The 20835-nt window shown below is 39.3% G+C and overlaps 1 protein-coding gene across 2 annotated transcripts; it reads right to left on the bottom strand.

The window, feature by feature from the left end:
• Nucleotides 1-1836: 1836 nt before the first annotated feature.
• Nucleotides 1837-20835, bottom strand: VPS4B (vacuolar protein sorting 4 homolog B). 2 transcript variants are annotated; one of them, XM_042049065.1, is made up of 11 exons: nt 20654-20833; nt 17809-17920; nt 16280-16430; nt 14966-15033; nt 13179-13298; nt 12778-12934; nt 11183-11331; nt 10931-11012; nt 8737-8956; nt 5941-6078; nt 1837-4127 (listed from the first exon to the last, which is right to left on the bottom strand). In XM_042049065.1, the coding sequence occupies exons 1-11, from the start codon at nt 20678-20680 to the stop codon at nt 4026-4028; spliced, it is 1326 nt and encodes a 441-aa protein (XP_041904999.1). In that variant the 5' UTR covers nt 20681-20833; the 3' UTR covers nt 1837-4025. The 2 variants fall into 2 exon arrangements, with proteins under 2 accessions (XP_041904999.1, XP_041905000.1); XM_042049066.1 differs by lacking the exon at nt 1837-4127 and adding an exon at nt 4159-4604 and having other exon boundaries at nt 20654-20835.

The raw sequence follows: 20835 nt of genomic DNA, 5'->3' as shown, positions 1-20835 counted from the left end.
TCTGAAAACACAACCAAAGCCTATCTAGCAGGGAACTTAGCTCCTGCTATGATGCAGATAGGACATTGTACTGTATTTCCATGACTAATGGTTGAGAAGTTCATCTAAACAAGCCCAAAAATGTCAAGTATTCCTGCAAAAGACTAGCAGATTGTACACGTGGCAGGTACCATGCACAGGTGGCACGGACAGATGGAAATCCAGCATCACCAAACTCGGAACTGACATAACAAAGCAAAGAAGTATCCTTGAGTATTTATCCATCAAGTTGGAGCCTCTCAGGTAGAAAGGCTGCAAAGATGCGTAAACAGAAAATGTCACAAACCAGCAACCTAATCAAAAAGCTCCCATCAGAAGGGTGTGTGTGCATGCAGAGGTAGGGAGGGAGAGGAAGAATTGTAATTAGGTCACAGGGACCAAAAGATAAAAACAGGACAATCTTATCTAATACCTGGGCTGTCACTACACAAATGCCAGGACAGAGAATGAACGACCAATTAAAAGAGTCTTTATGCAGCTAATTAGGATGACAGAGGACTTGTGGACTAAAATCCCTAGATTAGTATGTTAACAAAAAACTGAAGAAAAATTGACGGGGTATAAGCACTGAAGCTACGCCACAAGAGCTACCACAAAAGCTGCCTGCTCAAGAATAAAAGGAACAATGTTTTGGTAAGAATTAATTATCTGCTGGAATAGCAGCACAGTATGAAACAAACAGACCACTGAGTTCTTGCAATAGTTTACGTAAGTTACAGGAATGGCTTTAAGTCAACCATGATTACTAGGGTGAATCTGGTTAAGACCAAAAACATGTATGGAAGCCGATCTTGAAACAAGCTTGTCATTCTGGAGGAAGGAAAGAGTAAACAGCAAAATGAAGATGTTCCTGCACATTTCAACAAAGTCAGAACTATTAAATAGCTTCCTGTCAAGATAATCCTTAAAAGAAAAACAAAAAAAAGTGGAATATTCTTCTTAAGAACACTAAATAAACACCAAAAGTAGATCAAAATACATGACCAGAGAATATTCAGCAGCTTCTTTGCTTCAGTTGACAAAAAGAGCAAATTCTGGCAGGCAAGAATATGAAAAAAGCAGATTCCAGAGTCTCTCCCTCAACTACATTTGTTCTGCTCCACTAATTAAAACAAAAGCATATAAGTATATTCAAAGATGTATTTCAAGCAGACTTGAAAAACCAAACCAAATGAAAAATGTAAGGGATTTATGGAAAACTTAAAAGTTTTGTATGTTTTTGTTATGGTAGACAATGGCAAAAAGGCAACACGTAAACCAAACAACTCTGGAACTCGATGTCAGTCAGGGAATGTAGGAAAAAATACAAGAAGGTAATTTACTGAGCTATTCTAACCCTGTAAGTATGTGCATCAAGAGATGCACCACAAATGGTAGGAAATCCATAACAATGTCAGTGTGAGGAAACCATCTGTGAAGGACACGAGGACATACACAAGTGATTTAACTGAAAAATTATTTTACACACAGGAAAGAAAATGACATTTTTTCATATTGCAGTCAGAGTAAGCAGTAACACCAGAAGGTATGAAAAAAATTTGTAAGCTAACCAGCCAAAGATCAGACCTTGTTAAAAATGTACAACTTATTTGTCCAGTATTTACAAAGGTTTTGATTATTCAAAGCAAATACAGCCTTTCATGAATTCTTTCGAGTATTTTCAATTAACACTGAAAATTAAGAAGTGATTTTGCACACTCCCTCATTTGGCTATCATCTACTATGGATAACTTGGCCAAGAAGCTTGGTGGTACATGTTAATTTGTTGTCATTTTACAAAGACAGCAAACCAAAAAATTGCCCTTGTAGCTGCAATTCTAAGCAGCAAAGTTTATTTGGAATATATTTCTAGAAACAACTTTCAACATCAAATATTAAAGGTTCTGTTACAGATGTCATCTGAGCAAGCAGCAAGATGTAAATTTAAAACATACAGTATATTTTTCTTTTTCATTAAAGACAAAAGATTACACAGTTAAGCATATGGAAGCCCATAGGACAAATCAGCTTACCACAAAAAGAAAAAAACCCCAAACCTAAAAAAACCCCGTTCCTGAGAATTTTAAGATTGCAAGATTGCAGTAAGGACTCTCATTTTTAAAAAGGTCAAGCGACAAACATTTCAGACAGTGGCTTCAAACCTCTGAATGACAGCCATGCTAGTATGTGGCTCACTTCTGAAGTGTTCACAAGAGAAAACTACAAATGAGATTTTGTTGCAATGAGGATTAAGTTTTAAGATAGTTGCCCGAACCTACACTGGAATTCCTGCCCTCACCCACTCCCTCTCCTGCCATCCCCCCAAAAGCTGACAGAAAGATTTGCAGCACACTGATTCACATTTACACATTCTGATGTAAGACAAAGGTAAAGCTGTGTAACTGAAGGATCTTGGAAAAAATTTTTCATCACGTTAGTAAAAAAAGCTCAGCACCTTGCAGATCAAAGAATATTTAACTATTTTGTTTGGCTATTAAACACAGAAACAAAAGTCTAAGAAGATAACAAAGCAGTAAAAACTTGAACATAACATTGAAGAAATACTCAAATAACATAACTGATGTTGTACTACAACATTTTACTTCATTTAAGTACAGAAAATGTCACCCATCCTATGATTTATAAAGTACACAAAATAAGTACATAAAAGAAACCAAACCCCATCAAAAGATGATCATATATGTCCATATATACATAGAACATACACACCTAAAATGTGCAAATTTCTTTTAATGCAAGTTAAACAAAACATTTGCAGGATAGAGTTGTACAATGATAATGGAAGATAGATTTCTACATATCCTAATGGTGTTTCCTATCTACAGCCAGTGCAAACTTACAAGGCACAAACTCAATGCTGATGCTGTAGTGTTGTAAGTTACATTCAGGCACATCTCCATTTGCAGTTCTGCAGGAAAAGAGCAATGGAAGTGCTACTTCTATACTAAACTGCCAGCCTTCTCTCACAGTTCAAGCAATAAATTGATGTAACCTATATGCTACAGTTACCGGTGGGATTCTGGGTTAATTTATCCCTGGAAAGGCTGTGGCTAAACATCTGTCCTAATCTCCTTACATGTGAAAGTATGCTATTTCCCAAAATACCTACCAGACATTCTCCAAAGACTACATATACCTTGCCAGCCTCAATGCGTGGGATCTTACAGGGTATTACTAATGCTTTTTTCTAACTTCAGTCAAAACTTCTGCAGGAAGTGAATCCAGATTTTAAAAACCAAAACAACAAATAAATCCAAACAACCCCCCCAGAACAGCCAGCAAAACACCTTCTGAGTTACTTGCATTTAACAAACTTCTGTTAAATTGCATAGTGACAGTGTGTACCAGCTAGTAAAGAGTTAAAAACAAAAGCTTGCTGTTTAAGGCAAAATTTTAACACAGCATAGCAGAAAAAAGCCAAATAACAGGTCCATCAATATTTAATCTAAGTACTGGCCCATGTAGTCTTATCCTCACAGTGTCTTCTTTCTTACTTTAACAGCAAACCCACACTTGCAGTATGCTTGATTAGAAAATTTTGTTGTGTTTTCCTAAATGAAATGAGAGCAATTAATATGTATGCTGATTGACTGATACTGAAAACACCTGACAAATATGTTCTCTCCCACCCCTTAAAAAGGTTTTTGACTTTACTGGGAGTTAAAAACTCACTGGTATCCAGGTCTAATATACTACCTAAAATAAAACTAGTAATTTAAAGCTTTCTAGTATTTATTAGACATTACCACATCACTTTGCTGTCTCACCCTAAAATTGCATTTTTGTATTATTTTTCAATAGAAGACATTTAATAGACATCTGAGGAAAACAATACAATATAAAAGCTTAAGGGTCTTTGCAAAGGTATCTTCTATTCCTTCTGCAAAGTTAGAAGGGAGTGATTTTATTGGCATTTATTTGAATTGCCATCAATAAAGACACAGGAATACTTTAAAAAGTTCTAACACTTCACACATATCTTTGGTTTAGCCTTCCTGACCAAAGTCTTCTGTAAACTTCTTTAACTTCTCCAGATCCTGTTCATTAACTGTTGGTTTTGTGCTACTGAGCGACATGAGCATATCGGCCTGTCAGAACAAAAACAAACAAGTGTTTTCAGAAACAACTATAGGACCACTGCTACCAATTTTGCTGCCAGGATAAATATGCATTAAAAAAAAAACATTAAGAAGTTCCTATTTACACAAAACTTTAAGTAAGCCTGAACACTTCTGCGCAGAGGCAGCATTTTAACCCTTTGAAGACAGACAACGGCAAGTGAGTTTTCCAGTAACAAAACCACAACCTCAGGTTTAGGTTTAAGCCACTCATCCACTCAAGTTTTATTCATCCCTTTTTTGAAAAGAACTGAACTTCCTTTTTTTTTTTGGTCAGTTACTGTTTTCAACCTGTGATTAACTACAGCAGATTAAGTGGAAAATAATCAGATGTTCCCATGTACTCTTCACAGTCCAGCAATGTAGAACAGTAGTTTGTGATTCATCTCTAGCAAAGTTTTACTGCTCATGACTGATTATTTCGGTCTCTTCAATTCAGTCAATTTCCTAGATAAATATCCAGATGTGAGGAAAGGGAGTTTAGAAAATAATTCATAGGTCTATGAAGTTGAAAGCAGCAGTTAAAATACACTGGGAATAAAAAGGGGAAAGAAAATTCCTAAGAATTCCTAAAAAGAATCAATTCCTAGCCAAGGGCAACTGAAGAAAGTAGATGCCCAACACCTCATATTACTATAAAATTATGGGTAAATCCGAAAGTTAGTATAATGATTTTCTACATGTGGTATTTGTCTCATCAGACTAGAGGCACCCTGCTTAAAAAGAACTAAAGCCTTATCTTTTAGGGACAAGAACTGATTTTGGACACTGAAACAGCTGCCTTTAGTATATCAGAGCCCAAGTACCATTAGAAGCACACTAGGACTGCTGTCTTTAATTCCAGGAAAGATTAAAAATCCAATCAGACCATGCAGGGAGCAGTTTTAGGGCATGCCTGCACCTGCATAAATCCTTTTCTACTTCCTCAGTATGCAAATACACACAGGAAATTCTTTTCTGAAATACAGTGATGGTTCTGTTTACAAAGCAGTGCCTGTGATCCCCATGAAATGCATTGATTTCTTTCATTCCTTACAGGACTGTTTGCACACAGGAAACTACAGCAGCAGATTTGTTATGAAGTGCTTCCCACAAACTTTGTACTTAAATTCAAAATTTTCTTCTGCTGCTCTTGGGGAAAAATACAGAATGAGTGTCCAGCAATTATTTTTTTCTTAAGCAGTGAACTAAAATTGAAAACTGTCTTACATATTTTATTCCCTAGGCCAAAACAAGTATTTTAATATGCACAAAAAAAAACCAGCAGAAAGAGCTGTATCACCTATGATGAATTTTAACCAAAACTACCATTACATCCAAAATCTTCTTAGATTTTGGTTTTATACTTGTATCTATTTCATGGGCAATATTTACCTATAGCACATCCCTCCCCAATTTACAATGAATGTAATTTTCTGTTTCCCAGTATTTATGCCACAGTGATGAGAAGAAAGTGTATCATGGTGCAGGAACCCTAAAGGTTTTGAATGAATAAAAGCCAAGTGAAAGAACAGTGGAAGAGCCAGATACTGTCTGTGGATGAGAGGACGGCAGCTGCAGGCCAGCAGACAAGAATAAGAAATGCTTATCAGGGATAGACAGCTGTCTTTTTCATAAGCATGCCATACTGCAGTGCTGTATGTTGAGAATTCAAATGTTATCTGGAACGCCCAGCATTTCTGAAAACAAACATCTCATCCAATTGTCCTGAAAAGGACTCTTTACCTTAAAGCCTTTTCAGAGTTGTGCAAGGCAAGAAAGAAATGCTACAAAGAATACCTACCATGGAAACTTTAGGCTCCAGTAATTTATCACTTGGGACCTCCATCCATGTCATTTCTATGGCTTCAGGATCACCTGGAGAGCAGGGGGTGAATAAATCTACTATTGTATTTGGATTAAGCAGTGATGGTCCTTTTACCTAAAAATAAGAAAACACTCAGTTTAGGGGAGTTATTATTTTAAAGACAGAAACCAGAAGCTGAACAGCACCCTAAGCAAAAACATTCCTTGATTTTATGCAGATGCCCTACCCATTGGGAAGACATGTCCTGTGAAAGAGAAACTGTACAAGTGTACTGGTATTGTTCACCTTGAAAACATGCAGATGTAGCCAGATACTTAAATTCACTTCAGGTCAGATCCCAGAAGCCACGTCCTCCTAAGGGTGAGGATTTCTGTGGAAAATTGACATGCCAGGAAATCTGCTTGGAGAAGACCAGCCTTCCTGGTCCCTGGTCACTTCAGGAGTTCATCCGTCACTCGTTAGCGGCTCTCTAAAAGCCTCCCAGAGCGTTTCGCTCTGACCCGCCGCGTTCCCAAGCTCCCGGCGCCTTTCCCGGCACCACCCGAGCAGCGCTCCGTGGGACACAGCGCCACCTAGCGGGAGAACAGACCAGCCTTTCTTGCCGCCCCAGGCAGACCCCAAAAAGCCGCGCCGTGTCTGCTCCCTTCCCGCAGTACACTCCTCACTGCCCGGCACCGACTACTGCTTCCCCGCGCCGGTACCCGCAGCACCACACACCCCCGGCAACTCGGAGCATATGCAGAGGTTGAAGGACAATACACTAACTGGCTATGGACAGAACAGGATTTGCTATTCCAAACTGCATTTAGAGCAAGATGCTGGAGAGCAGATTGTAATATTCAACATGCGCTCTGACAGGCCTGCATTATCAGTATGGCAAGGAAAAGTTTACAGTTAATTACTGACAACTGAGGAAAGCTCTGCTGAACTGAGGCAAGCTGTCTGTTATAATGCAAATAATAACTCTAAGATTTTGCTTATAAAAACAAAATCACATCCAATTAAAGCATTAACAATACAAGTGGAATCAACTTGGCTTATGTCAGAGCCTTCAAAATATTGCAGTTGTGGGTTTTTTCCTTCCTTTTTTTTTTCCTGAGCAAAAATAAGTAAGATGCAAGAAGTCCTTTTGAAGTTGTTCTGCAAACTGTGACAACTGAGGTTATTTCATTGCTCCATGGCAAGCTGAAAACATGCCTCAGATTGTTCCAAATTTGAACAAGATGCTAAAAGCTAATAGCCCTTTAGCCAGAAATGTCCTTGTCACTTAAAGACAACAGATAAATAATTCAGACATCACGGCTTAAGGGAAGCAAGCATCTGAAAAATCCTTGATATATCAAAATAACTGCTTATTTATCAACAAATACAGTTTACATCAGATTGTTACTCTGAGCTGTCCCCAGAAGTTAAACTTACTGTCCTCTCATATTCTGGACCATACTGGATTTAAGTGTGTCTTTCTCTTTGAATCTTAAGCTGAGTGAGTTCACTTGAAGAAACTACATCGAAAAAAAAGAGCCTATCTTCAAAGTGAGTGTAGCTGCTTGGTTCAGGGCCCTTAACCCTTTTATGTCAGGTTGAGCTACTGGTAAAAAAATTGTAATTGTAACTGAGATGACAAAGAACTGCTGCCAACACAACATACATGGTACTCAACAGCTTAGGATCTAAAATTTTTCCTACTGCACCCGCTCTTTTGAAAAGCAACAAATTAAAGCTTCCTTTTACAGCAATTAGCACCTCTGCAGAATATCCTGATCCACCTTCACCCAAGACACATGAATTTCTGTAAAAATCAAACTTTGCACTAAAAATATTAACAAAAACTACCTTTAGTCTGGGTCTACTTTAAAATATGCTACACAGCAAAATAAAATTTTATTAAACTGATACACTTGTATCTATTTTAACCTCTCTTTATAACCATTGATATTACCATATCAGTATCTTTTATTTTTCATTTAAGAGTTTAATAGTTTACAGGGAACAATTAATTTAACTGAACAAGCATCTGTGCAAATTTTCCAGGAGAAAGACATTCCCAGATTTAATGGATTTAGACTGGTGGTAAAGAGTGCCAATTGGTTCTTGTTCAGATAAAGTTTCTGAGATCCAAATATTGTGAAGAAATGTTTAAGTCAGTACATAGCATGTAGAGGTAACTGGGAGATAAGCCAAACAATATAAATAGGCTCTTTGGTGTGCACCTATATAAAAGTAAAGTGGTTTTTACATTGCAGCAGTGTAAATGAAACACAGACTTCGCTCAGTTTTGTTGCATCTTCACTATTGTCACAAGTAACACCGACTCAATGTTTCTACCAGGACTCTACAAGAACCTTAATTTTTTCAGTTTCAAAAATATGCCAAGTAAACAGAATGTGCTTAAGCATAATCCATCTGTTCTCAAGTGGATGAGGGATACATTTATTTTTTTTTCCAACATGTTAAGAACCACTTAAATTGAAATAGAAAAAGAGCACTTCTGTAACACTGCCATTTCAGTCAAACTGCAAACTGAATGCTTTTAACATGCTCTAGATACATTAAGAGTCAGAGTATGAATATTCAGAAATCAGGTCCACCAGACTTACAGCAGGACCTAGGGGCCTATGGGGAAAGGAAGAACAGTTGTCCCCAGTCAATAAAAGGGACATTCATAAGCATGCAGTATTACCTCAAACCAAATTCAGTTTATTTGCAAGGAATTTTCAAATTAAGACTGTTCTTATAGATGAAATAACTTGAAAAAATTTAATTCCTACTTACTTTTTTAAAGTGAGTTGCTGATTGCACTTTTCTAACAGGCTGCATCAGTGCATCACGGACAATGATGCTTATATCTGCGCCAGAATAGCGCTCAGTTTTCTTCCCAAGCTCTCGAAAATCTGATTCTTTTAGGTCATTTGGAGTTGACCCAAGGTGAAGCTTGAACATTGCAGCCCTGGCATGGTCTTCAGGTAAAGAAATATAAATACGCTTCTCAAACCTGGTTTAAAAAACAAAAAACCAAAGTGTTCCCAAGATGCCAGCTCATGCAGGTGCACACTGGAAAGAGCTCATGCAAATGAGTATATAGTTTGATCCTAACAGTATTAGAAAGAAGCAGTTTCAGTATAACAAACCTTTAAAAAAAAAAAATCTGAGGCAAATATTTGGCAACCTATTCTCACAAATAATACTTCAGTTAGCATAAGCTAACATCCAGAATATAGCAACTGCTTCCTTTACATTACAAAACCCTTCTCCTCAGATGTTTTTCCAGCAGAGTTTTGAGTCTAAAAAGAAAAAACTGAGAGGAAGGAATCTTTAAGTCTTGAAGTGTATTTGAACAGATTTCACACTCAAAGAAAGAACTGCCTGATAACAAGTTTATGCAACAACTTTCCACGGTCTCCAACTAAATTAAGAAAACACCATAGATGGAAGTAAATTTGAAGTAATTCTCAAGAAAACATTGGTAACTGCAGTTCCTCCTTTGAAGCTGCATCTGTTCTCAGAGTGGAGATTACCTCCCACACACAAAGTAAGAGCAACTCCAAATTCTGCTGAACACAATTAACCTGATAGACATGACAAAGTGGCCCAAATCCATGAAAAATTAATTTTATTACAGCCATTGTTGTACAAAAGTTCCTTTAAGTCTTGTGGACAAGAGCTAGGGAATTTCTCTTTCATGTTGCCGAGAATGAGAAAATGGTTTGGGTTGAGAGTGACCTTGAAGATCATCTAGCTCCAACCTCCCTGCCACAGGCAGGGACACCTTCCCCTAGACCAGCTTACTCAAAGCCCCATCCAACCTGGCCTTGAACACTTCCAATGATGGGACATCCACAACTTCTCTGGGCAACCTAAACCCATCTCCTTCCAGTTTGAACAACTGCCCCTTGTCCTGGCATTACAAGCCTGGGAAAAAAAAACCAAGGAACATCTTTCCATCTTTCTACTAAGCTCCCTTTATAGATTGAAAGGCCACAATAAGGTCTCTCTGGATCCTTCTCTTCTCCAGGATGGACAGCCCCTACTCTTACAGCCTGCCTTCAGAGGAAAGATATTCTGATCACTCTCATGGCCCCCTTTTGGACCCACTCCATCAGGTCCGTGTTTGTCTTTTACTGTGGATCCCAATCAAAGCTGGAAATTCCAAGATGGAATTTCAAGAGTGACTTGAAATTTTCAGCAACACCTTCACCTCTATATCTGGCTCATACAACAATAGAGTCATACAGATGGGAAGTGACATCTGGAGGTCACCTGGTCCAACCCCAAATCAAACTGAAGTATGGTCAGTTTCAATTAAGTTTATAAATAAAAAACACTGTCAGTCACAAAAAACAATGATTCTTTAGCCTACAAAAATGGCCATTATTCAAGCTGTGTCCTCATCACAACATAATCCTACTTGTCACATAACTGTATGTGTCCTCTGCTTGCTCTGCAGCTCAGAGAAAGATCCAACTAATCAGGTACAGGCAGTCCTGTATCTGCAAAAGTGCTTTATCTGCAAAACAGCGGGTAAAAATCACAAGTTACCCCTGACCAGGAGAAAAACATGGTGTTTCTGTGTAAGGTTACATTTCCACGAAAGAACTCAAGCTACTCACCAGTTTGTTTGCAGCTGAAAAGAAAAGCTCTACCCCCTCTTGTCCTTCTGAGGTGTGTATTTTCTAACTTGTCCCCCAAGTCCACCAGAAAACTAACAAGCAAGCACAAAACTCTGTTTCTTCAAGCATAATCATCTAGCCAAGAAATCAGATAAACTACAGGGCCAATGTAAGAGTGAAAAACCTACCTCTCTAAAGGGGCAAGGGGCTATTAGTTGGGCTAAGTGCACCTCATGGAATTGAGTCGCAGAACATTAACCATGTCTGCAAATATGAGCTGGATGAACACCTCGAGTACTCTCTGGCTGAAGGCTCACACCAGTTGAGAATTTCACACCATGAAAAAAATGCCATCATACCTTCTCCTGATAGCAGAATCCAAAACCCAGGGTATGTTTGTTGCTCCTAAGACCAAGATTCCTTCATTGTCAACACCAACCCCTATATCAAGGCAGAAATAATTTCCTTGTTTAGATGATGAACAGAGACTGTTTTAAAAAATCATCAAAATTTAGTGGGGTGGAATGTATTTTTAGTGTTCTCCTACAAGCTACACTTAAAAATACAGATCTTAATTTCTCTGTCTGATTCTGAAAACCAAATAAACTTACCTTGCATCTGGACTAGAAATTCTGTTTTTATCCGTCTAGCAGCCTCACTTTCATTTTCACTTCTTGACCCGCACAGGGAATCTATCTCATCAATGAAGATGATAGAAGGTTTGTTTTCTCTGGCAAGCTGGAACAAGTTTTTCACTAATCTTAAAGAAGGAAACAGCTTTAGCTATATTAATAATTACAACAGCAGAAACACGTAACTTGAGATTGTGATACAGTCATTTCCTTTAGAGAAAGAAAGAAAAAAGGTGCATTAACATAAAGCTACTCAAAGACACAACATTCTTCCAGCTCCAAGACTCAGAATTAGAATGAGAGAGCCCAGCATAATGAGAAAAAAATTAAGAGTGCTCCAGGCATGACTTTTCAAGATAAAGCCCTTTTTCAGTTTACACTTCTATATGACAGCCTGGACTATACAAAACCACCACTCTAGAAAGCCTTTTTCTTTTGAATCTTTCTCTTAACATCTCTAACTTATATTAATTCTAGAGATTTTGTAAGATGTAACATGTATATTTACTTTACACAACTTTATTTACTAAATAATTTTTATATGACAAGAAGCATTGGTTTGCAAAACAAACAAACAAAACAACCTAAAACAAATCCCAGAATACTTCTAGCCATCTCTCATGAACACATTTTACTAGGTTAAAAAAAATACGACTATGCTGGGAAATTCTTCGTATTACAGCACTAAATCTCAGGCAATAATCTCAAATAAAGTCAAACATAAAATCTAATGCCAAGCCAGTTCTGTATTCCTTTTGCAATAGAAAAGAAGCAGCTTAAGGTTTCCAGCTTTCTGGGGAAAAAAATAACTCAGTTCAAACACTTTATCTAACAGCCTTTCTTCACCATTCTATCAACTTTAAATAGTGTTGCTCAGTTGTCCCACACTTCAAACTATTAAAGCATGGTTGTGACAAGTATGCTTATCAGTATATGAAAATCCTTTCCCCTATAGAACCAGAGCTTTTGATTAATTTAAGAAATCTCTTTTGGAAGACTAAATGGACAAATTCCTGGACTTCTAGACTGCAACCAACACGTCACTCCTGGTCTTCTGGTTTCCTGGTCTTCTTCACATATCACATAGTGACAAATGAAGACTTAGCATAGGGACCCACAAAATTTCCTTTCATGGCTGCTTCTGTCCTTCAACCTATCTTTGCAAGTCTCTTACTTCTTTCAGATTTTGTTTGAAATTGGGATGAAGTAAAAACCCACCTCTGTATGGACAAAGAAATGCCACATAGCTGCTGGGGAGATGCCAAGCAGCAATTAACTCAGCACTGATACAGTGTACAATCACAGCTGAATTCAGAAGGGAAATGAGCTCTGTGGTGCTCCCAAAATCTTTCTGAGCAGGTTTAAAAACTATCTTGAGCACACAAGAGAGTTTCTCAAAATGCAGCACATAATGGTATCTTTATATGGCACTGCAGCATGAAGCACAGAAAGACCTGTAGTTTGTTTTTTAAAAGACAAGACTATTCCCTCAAATTCTTTACAGTAACTTATCTCACTCTGTATTACTTTCTTATTCACAATGTTTTCCTGGACCTCTGGCAACTCCAACTTACTTTTCACTTTCACCTAACCACTTTGAGACAAGGTCAGATGAAGATACTGAGAAGAAGGTAGAGTTGTTTGCTTCTGTTGCCACAGCTTTTGCTAAATAAGACTTTCCTGTTCCTGGTGGTCCAAATAGAAGAATTCCTCTCCAGGGTGTTCTCTTGCCTGCAAGAGAGAAACCAGCAGTTTTCAAAACAGTGTAGAACAACTGAACCTATTTTTTGATTATGCTCCCCTAAGGTGCTCGCTCGGAGGTTTTCCGCATCTACCCATGAAACTTCCGTCAGATGGATCCCAATCTCTTTGTTAAGAGCTCGGCTTGAGTTTGTGATACATGGACACAACACACTTCACAGGCCCCAGTGTCAGTCCTGACTGGCCAATGGTAAATAAATGCTGTAATCCTGACCTGTAAACAGGTGTGGAAATTTAATGGGCAGGATGACTGCTTCTTTAAGTGCTTCTTTGGCACCTTCAAGGCCAGCAACATCACTCCATTTGACATTTGGTCGCTCCATAACAATTGCTCCTGTAAGAAAAGATTGTCTAAGTTAGTGATGTACATATCTTTCCACAATGACAACAAATTCCATTTGGTGAAAAAAAAAGAAAAAAAAAATCTATGCCCATGTCTATCCTGAATAAAAACAAGGCATTTCTAAGATGATAGAAACACTGAACTCTGTTAGTCAAATGGATATTATTTTCACAGAAATCTGTCACACTGATATACCACAATAGATCTTGGATAACCAGAATATTCCTGAGTTAGTAGAAGTCCTGGCACCATCTCTTCACTAAATCACCACTGCACTTCCCAAAAACCTAAAAATTTCATTTTAAACAATGAGCTAGCTGCACTAACTCAGGATTTTTAAAGATTTTCCAGCAGATGAAGTAACTTGTTGGGTATCTCCAGATGTGCAGCAAACAAACGGATCATCTAACAGGAAAGAGGTGTGACAGGTAGGGCTGAAAGCATCAGAAAGGTTATATGGATCCTCCTTAGCTGCAGAAGTATTTTCTTAGTCAAGGCACATTCTCTCAAAGTTTAGCAGCACCAAGTCTCATCTCCCTCAATCAATGAGTTCAGCCAGCTGAGCTGCAATTTAGCCTTCGCTTCAGATTGGCTAGTCTGACATGCTAAAAATTTAGTCTCAGCTACTTGTAGATTTGGAAGCTTGGAACTCAGCTAATAATTGAGTATTAAATCTTGTAATCCTAGCCACTACTTCTGCTATCTGAGATCAGATTCATGTGAGAAGAAACAAAGTCTTTATAGTGAGAGACAGGATAGGAGTTCAATATTCATCAATTTTCTGCCAGTTTTAAAAACCAGAACACTGTCCCTTATAACTGTGCACAGGATTAAATAAATGTGCAGAGAAGTAGAAAAAGCGCAGTACAGTTTCCAACTGAGATATGACAGCTCCTGAAATTACACAGGTACAAGATCTGGTAAATGCATTTGATCTTTGTTACAGTCGAAAACAGGAGAACTATGAGGTTTCTTCAGATCCATAAGCACCTTCTGGTAGCGAAGTTCTGAACAGTTCTTCATTATTAAAGGGAAATAAATATCTAAAAAGCCTCCTTTTTACTGCATACACAACTGCTGGTAGCTGCTACATGTTGCTTCACTGACTGTGTTCTGTATTTGAATTCAAAAACCCAAACTATGCTACTGAGCTGGGAGAGCATTATCACTGCATATGAGAAAATGCTACCTGTTACTATAAATGGGCAAGAATCCATATTTTTCACTTGTAAATGTGAATACAAGTCTTTTTTGTGAAAACAGTCCTGCTTACACTAAGTATTTGTATCATCATTTCCTTAGCCTCTAGGCAACACACTAGTGCACAGTGCACTTCAGAGTAAAAACTACTCATTCAGTTTAGCGAATAGCTACCTGGGATTTTGCAACTTCTGTTGGAAAATGCTAGCTTGATAGGTGATACAATTTTAACATGAAGCACAGGGCGCAGGAGATACATTTCAATATGGTCACTGTGTAAGTTCATGGCACACAAGTCCATTTACTTCCATAAAGACTATGCTTTTGCATGTAAAGATTACATACTAGTTGAGCCACTTACAGACATTAAGTTAATCCATAAAATTTAGATGGCAAAAATATAGGAACTTGCTTGACTGAAGTCACCACTATTTAAAGAAAAGGATGCTTCAAATTACCTTGAAGTTGATTCTGTAGCTTCTTTTTTTCAGGGTCCTCTGATTCCCCTTCCCCATCACTGTCATTCCTGATTTGGAGACAAAATGTTGAAATATAGTAAGGGAGACTTCTGTCTTACGATAAAAATCAGAATGCAAAAAGCAGAAAACCCACCAGGCTGAGGAATCAAAGAAACATTGAGATGCTTTCAGACCTCTACAGGTTTACATGATTGTAGAAAAGCAGAAGTACACTTTTCTATGATTTTGTTCCAACTCACCCTCCTTTGCAATTTCAACTTCCTCTTATGGGTCTGAGACCTCTTAGCACTTCTATGTGCTTTGAGCCAGACTTTAGGAAACACAGCCCTTATATCCAGCAACACAGAGGTGCTAGAATGGTTTGTTTGTAGACACTGGCACTTGGCCAATTCCATCTAGTACTATGAAACTCTCGTCTTACCAGAGCAAAGAAAGCTGGAAGTTAAAGAAGGAGGAGAGACTAGATAGTGAACAACTGGAGTGGAGGTCATAAAAATACACGTAGCCTGGGTGGTATTACCATTTTCTTCCATTATAAAAAAGCAGAACATGGTACATGTCAAAAAATAAAACTGATGAGATGAGCAAACAATGAAAAAGACTGAAAATCAGGTAAAGTTTTAAAAGACAACTGAGAACTTTAGCTATTCAGGACTCCTAAAAAGGGCAGTCCCACTAGAAGGTATCATCCTGAATCCTTCCTCCCTCCTATCCCTATAAAAGCAGTAGCAAATGCAAAAGAGGCTGGGCTTGTTTGGGTGGCTCTACTTGTTCAACTTTCTGATATGCAAAGTGAGAAACAAATCTAAGAGAAGGGAAGCAGCGGAGAGACCAGGCAGCAGCAATACATTAGAGGGATTCAGTCCACCTTACAGAACTTTATCCTACATAGGGCTTTTCATCTCTTATCAAGTGTGAGACAGATCAAACTCAGTAACCCCAGCAGTCATCAGTCTGAAATTATTTTCTAGTTAGTAGGTATTTAAACACAGAAAAACTTTAAAGGTCATCAGGCTCATTGCCATTAAATCCAATAATCACTGGATTCAGCTGTTAGTCTGAAGCAACTTTCATTCTTCAGTGAATTTCCTTTGCAAATGTTCACATCTTAGTAAGCAAGCACAGAAATGCTTTGATGGTAATTCATGTTATTTTTATTAACCCACTGTATTTCAGAATTAGAAGTCATGTGAAGCATTTCAGAAACATAAGTTAAAATGATCTTTGAATAGTTGAAGTTTCGAATAAGCTGAGTTCAGGAAGTATTTTGCTTTACCTTCTCCAAAAACATACCCTTTTCCTTCAGCAGGACCAGACTCTTTAACTGGTTTTGGTGCAGTTTTTTCTCTCTTTTTCAGATATTCTTTCAGCTTTTCTGCTCGGTCCAAGTATTCTGTACATTTTGCTCTAATGCTTCGTTTTGCTTTATCACCCTGTGCTTCATCTAAGAGTTTGAAGAGAAACAATTTGTTAACAGCAAAACACATGTGCATCAATCAAAAAACAAGACTAAAAATCTGTCTTCTTTATCTCTTATCAACATACCTCTCTCAGGGCTCACCACATAACCAAACATCTCAACTACTCATTTTTCCACTATACCTTGGAAAGAACTGACCAATAGGATGTCATCGTGTAACAGTGATCAAATATTCACCTGAACATTGCCTTGGCTTAAAATTTGACTCTAGAGGATTAAGGACAACAGCATTGGAAGCTTTTCTGTCAGCCTTTCAAGCTGCTAGACATTGCCTTAATAACTCCTTTGCTAAAATAGCTAATCTAGAAGCTGCTTGCGCTAGGCAATTTTTTATTTAGAAGCATACTTGATTCTTCCATAGGCCGTTAATTTTAAAAGATAAAGAAACATTACATAAAACATTTGAAAGAACTAGGTGTGTTTCAACAGCCACACTGTTCTCATAATCACTATTATAGTATTTCAAATCAACAGTCAAAATTTAACATGTCAGGTTTATGTGCTAAGTTTCTGAAAGTACATCGGTATTGTTAAAAGCACAGAAAGTGATATTCTGTAAGATTTAAATGGACAGGAAGTGATAAACACAGATTATCCTAATAATAAAGGACCGTAGAGAAAACAGTATTTTTTTCAAATCATGAAGATCTGTAAGTATACTTTCATCAGGCAAGCAACCCAGCCCACTTACATAAGGGCTGTATCTACATTAAGAAAGCCCACTCCTTGCATACAAACACTGAATGTGACACAAAAGGTACACAGAACTGTGAAAAGGCGTAAAATAATGAGAATATGGAAACCGAAGAAAAATTGTTACATAGAAGTCCATCTCATACATTTTCTTGGCCAAGATAAACAGCAAGACTATGACATTAAGGAGCAAAAAATGCCAGCAGAGAGGCTGTAGAAGGGCAAGCAGCATGAATTAAAGGAGCAAAAAACACTGCAGATACAGCAAAGACTTAATGTGTAACATGGTTTTCAGCACAACAGAAATACAGGGATCCCTGTACTTATTGTCGTATTTCCTCGTGCAGTGGCCAGCTTGAAACACTGCTACAAAAGTCCAGAGGAGAGACAGCAAACATCTGCCTCCTGTCTTAAAAAAACCTAAAACAAAACACAAGTGAAAAATAATCTGATTTCTTAAAAGAATGGAACAAGCACACAACACAGTAAAGGCAAAAGCTGCAAAATATATGACCTCAGTCAAACTACAATTAGCAAGTATCATCTGTTGATGAGAGCAGAAATTTAAATACTGCTGTCAACATAAGAGAATACTCTTGAGCAATCTGACGACGAAACTCTACGTAATCATCCAATACATCCCACTTACATTTAACAACATGGAGAAAATACTGCACAGCATGTTGGTACAAGCGGAAGGCTTCCTCATAGTTTCCTGCTTTATCTTCTTGTGCTGCCTTGGTAGCAAGGTCTATTGCTTTCTGTAATACAAACAAATGATTAATTGCTGTGTATTTTCCATGATCAGAGACCATTTAAGCTGTTACAGTTCTTTGATGGCCAGTTTTTCTGCTCTTCAACATTTACCCACCCCCCAAATTTGGGGGCAATTGATTATCGTAGGTGGTTTTGTACAAGACACAGTATTTCCTTTTATGAACAGCAGGATTTACAAACTGCTGAAATTGACTAGCACACAAAAAATGCAAGTGAGAAGAACAAGTTTCTGTGTACTAAGCTGGAACTAATACTATTTTGTCTATGCAGTTTTTCTTACCAATCTCTTGCATTTATTATGGCAGGATCTGGAAAGCCATTATAAGGCTTGGGTTTTTTTTTATCACAGACCTAGACACTTTGAACTATGGTACAGATGTCCTGTTTAGGGCATGGTTTAGTGATACACTTGATAGTGGCTGGGTTAATGGTTGGATTCAATCTTATCCAACCTAAACAATTCTATGATTCTATGACTGATGACATCAGTAAACCTTGTAAACAGCAGTCAATACAGGAAGTACTTGACTACAACCACTGAAACTAGCACTATCTATGCTTGGAGACATCTTCAAAGAACAATTTCTTGGCTTCTCTAGAAGGATTTAGGTTCTTGATACCCTAGTGAGAAACTCTAATTATCACTCCAGTGGGAGAGGAGAAACCCCCCCCCCCCCCCCCCACAAACAGAGACCATACCCAAATCTCGAGCATCAAAAAGTTCTATGAGAAGCTACGAATGGATTTTTAATTTATTTGTTCAGCTAGTTTCAAACAAATCTGACTGTGGTCTAAGCCACTGCATTGCACACACTGCCCTGTGGATTTATTGGTACCACAGCTATTCTGTTGCTCTGAAGTGCTTATTACTTTTTATTACACTTTCCTCCTTGGAATGCCCATACTACTTCAAGACAATTAAAACTGTCATTTTGACCACTGGTTCATGCAAGTTAGAAAATCAGCCACAGTTAACCAACACCAACTAAATATTCTGTAGTCCCTCACCTATTTTTTTCTCATGTGGTTCCTTTTCCTAAGCATTGTTAGTATGCCCAAGATGATTGTGTAATGTCAGGGAGCAGGGTTGAGAGCTTGAACTGCAGCAAGGAGTTTCCATTAGGCATTCCAGTACAGATACTTTTGCCACTATCTAAACACTGTGCTGTGTTTCAGGCAGAACAAAGCAAGTAAACAATAGCCATGAAAGAAACAGCAAAATATTGCATTCTACTGCTTTGTGTTGCTGCCTTGGAAGCAAAGATCATCTCAACAGATATACCTGAAATCAAAGGTATTTAAAAACAATGAACCAATTAAACAGACTCTATGTCTCTGTTGTGGCAGGTGTTGGAGCAAGCATCTGTTTCTTTGGAACAGAACCGAAGTCTTTCCTTTTTGGAGAGGCCAGGAGCTGATAAGCAGTTTCCCAGGTATGAATTGACAGCAGCCTCCTTGCCACCCATTTTATGCTGATTCCCTTACGCACCTCTGTGAACCATTCAAATCTAGCAACGGAGCAAAAATTAACCCCCCAAAAAGTTATTTTCATATTAAAGTTCTTAAGTCCTGTCAGCGACTTTAATTACCACGGGGCAGCCCAATAATTCCTGGATCCAGTACAACAAAGACAGTGATACATGTGACATTAATCCCAAAGAACAAATGGCACAGATCACGTGCTGAAACAGAACTGTTTTCTCACAGTTTTAGCAGGTGATCTTTGCCTGTTCCTCTGAAATAGGCAAAAGTCTGCATCACGTATGTCCTGGTTTTGCTCTATTCTCTTTTTGTAAACAGCCAAAGACTATTACCTGGCTATTAGATTGTCAGCTCTAATACTTCATTACATCGGCTGCATCTTAGCCTGTTACTGTAAAGAACATCACTGCTATCAAACAGAAAATCATTATTAGAAAGTTGTAAGAACTAGGGCATAGATGACCAGCTCTAACTATCCCTGAGGCACAAACTATGTTTTATCAGGCCATGGGTTTATAGTTTGATGAACATCACCCAAGGAAAGAATGTCAGCTTAAAGAGGTGTCATTCTTCTCCTGCTTATTATAGATCCTGTAACATCTCTAGCTTTGCCAATGCAAACATCACACTGCTAGTGTAAACACTGCATACAGAAACGATCGTGGTTCAAACAGCCGAAAAGAGGACTGTTTGGAACGCACTTATTTCACTTCGGGATCTGTTTTGCTGGCCAGCCGCAGAACCGATTACGCAGCCCCACCGAGGGTTAAAACAAGCGGAACAGCAGAGCAGGCAAGGGCTTCCTACAGCCACCAGCAGCTTACAGGCAACACAAGCCAAACCACGCGTTCAGACCACAAGAGGCAACAGCCCTTCCCGGGCGGACACCAGGCCCCGCTGCCCGCGTCCCGCAGGCTGCTGCCCCCAGGGACCCCCTTCCCAGGGACCCCCTTCCCAGGGACCCCCTTCCCAGGGTTTCAGCGCCCGGCGCGGTGAGGGCTAACCCGGAGGGCTCTGCCACCCCAAGCCGAGTGCCCCCACGCCCCTTGGCTGCGGCTGCCGCGGCGCTCCCGGCGGCGCCCCCGGCCCGCTGAGCAGGAGGCGTCCCTGTTCCCCGGCTCCGCCCGCAGCCCCGGCCCGGGACACCCCCGGCCGCGCTCCTTCCTGGCACCGCCCCCCGCCCGCCGCCGCTTGCCGGGTCCGCCCCGCCCCGGGCAGGCCCGGCGTCCCTCTACCTGCAGGTTGCCGGTGTTGGCCGCCATGGCGGCGCGGCGGAGGGGAGGGAGCGGGAGGAGAGCGGAGCGGGCCCGGCTGCCGGTGGCGCAGCGCCCCTGCCCCGTCGCCCGCAGAACCGAAACCGCGGCCTCCGCGCCGCTTCCGCAGCGAGCGCCCAGCGCCGCTTCCGCCTCCGCTTCCG

Source organism: Corvus kubaryi, unplaced genomic scaffold (genome assembly GCF_017639235.1).
Source record: "Corvus kubaryi isolate FWS band 111438036 unplaced genomic scaffold, C.kubaryi_AGA036_p1.0 69, whole genome shotgun sequence".
Taxonomy (NCBI): domain Eukaryota; kingdom Metazoa; phylum Chordata; class Aves; order Passeriformes; family Corvidae; genus Corvus; species Corvus kubaryi.
The sequence above is the reverse complement of the archived record's forward strand: the minus strand, read 5'-3'. Positions and strand labels throughout refer to the sequence as shown.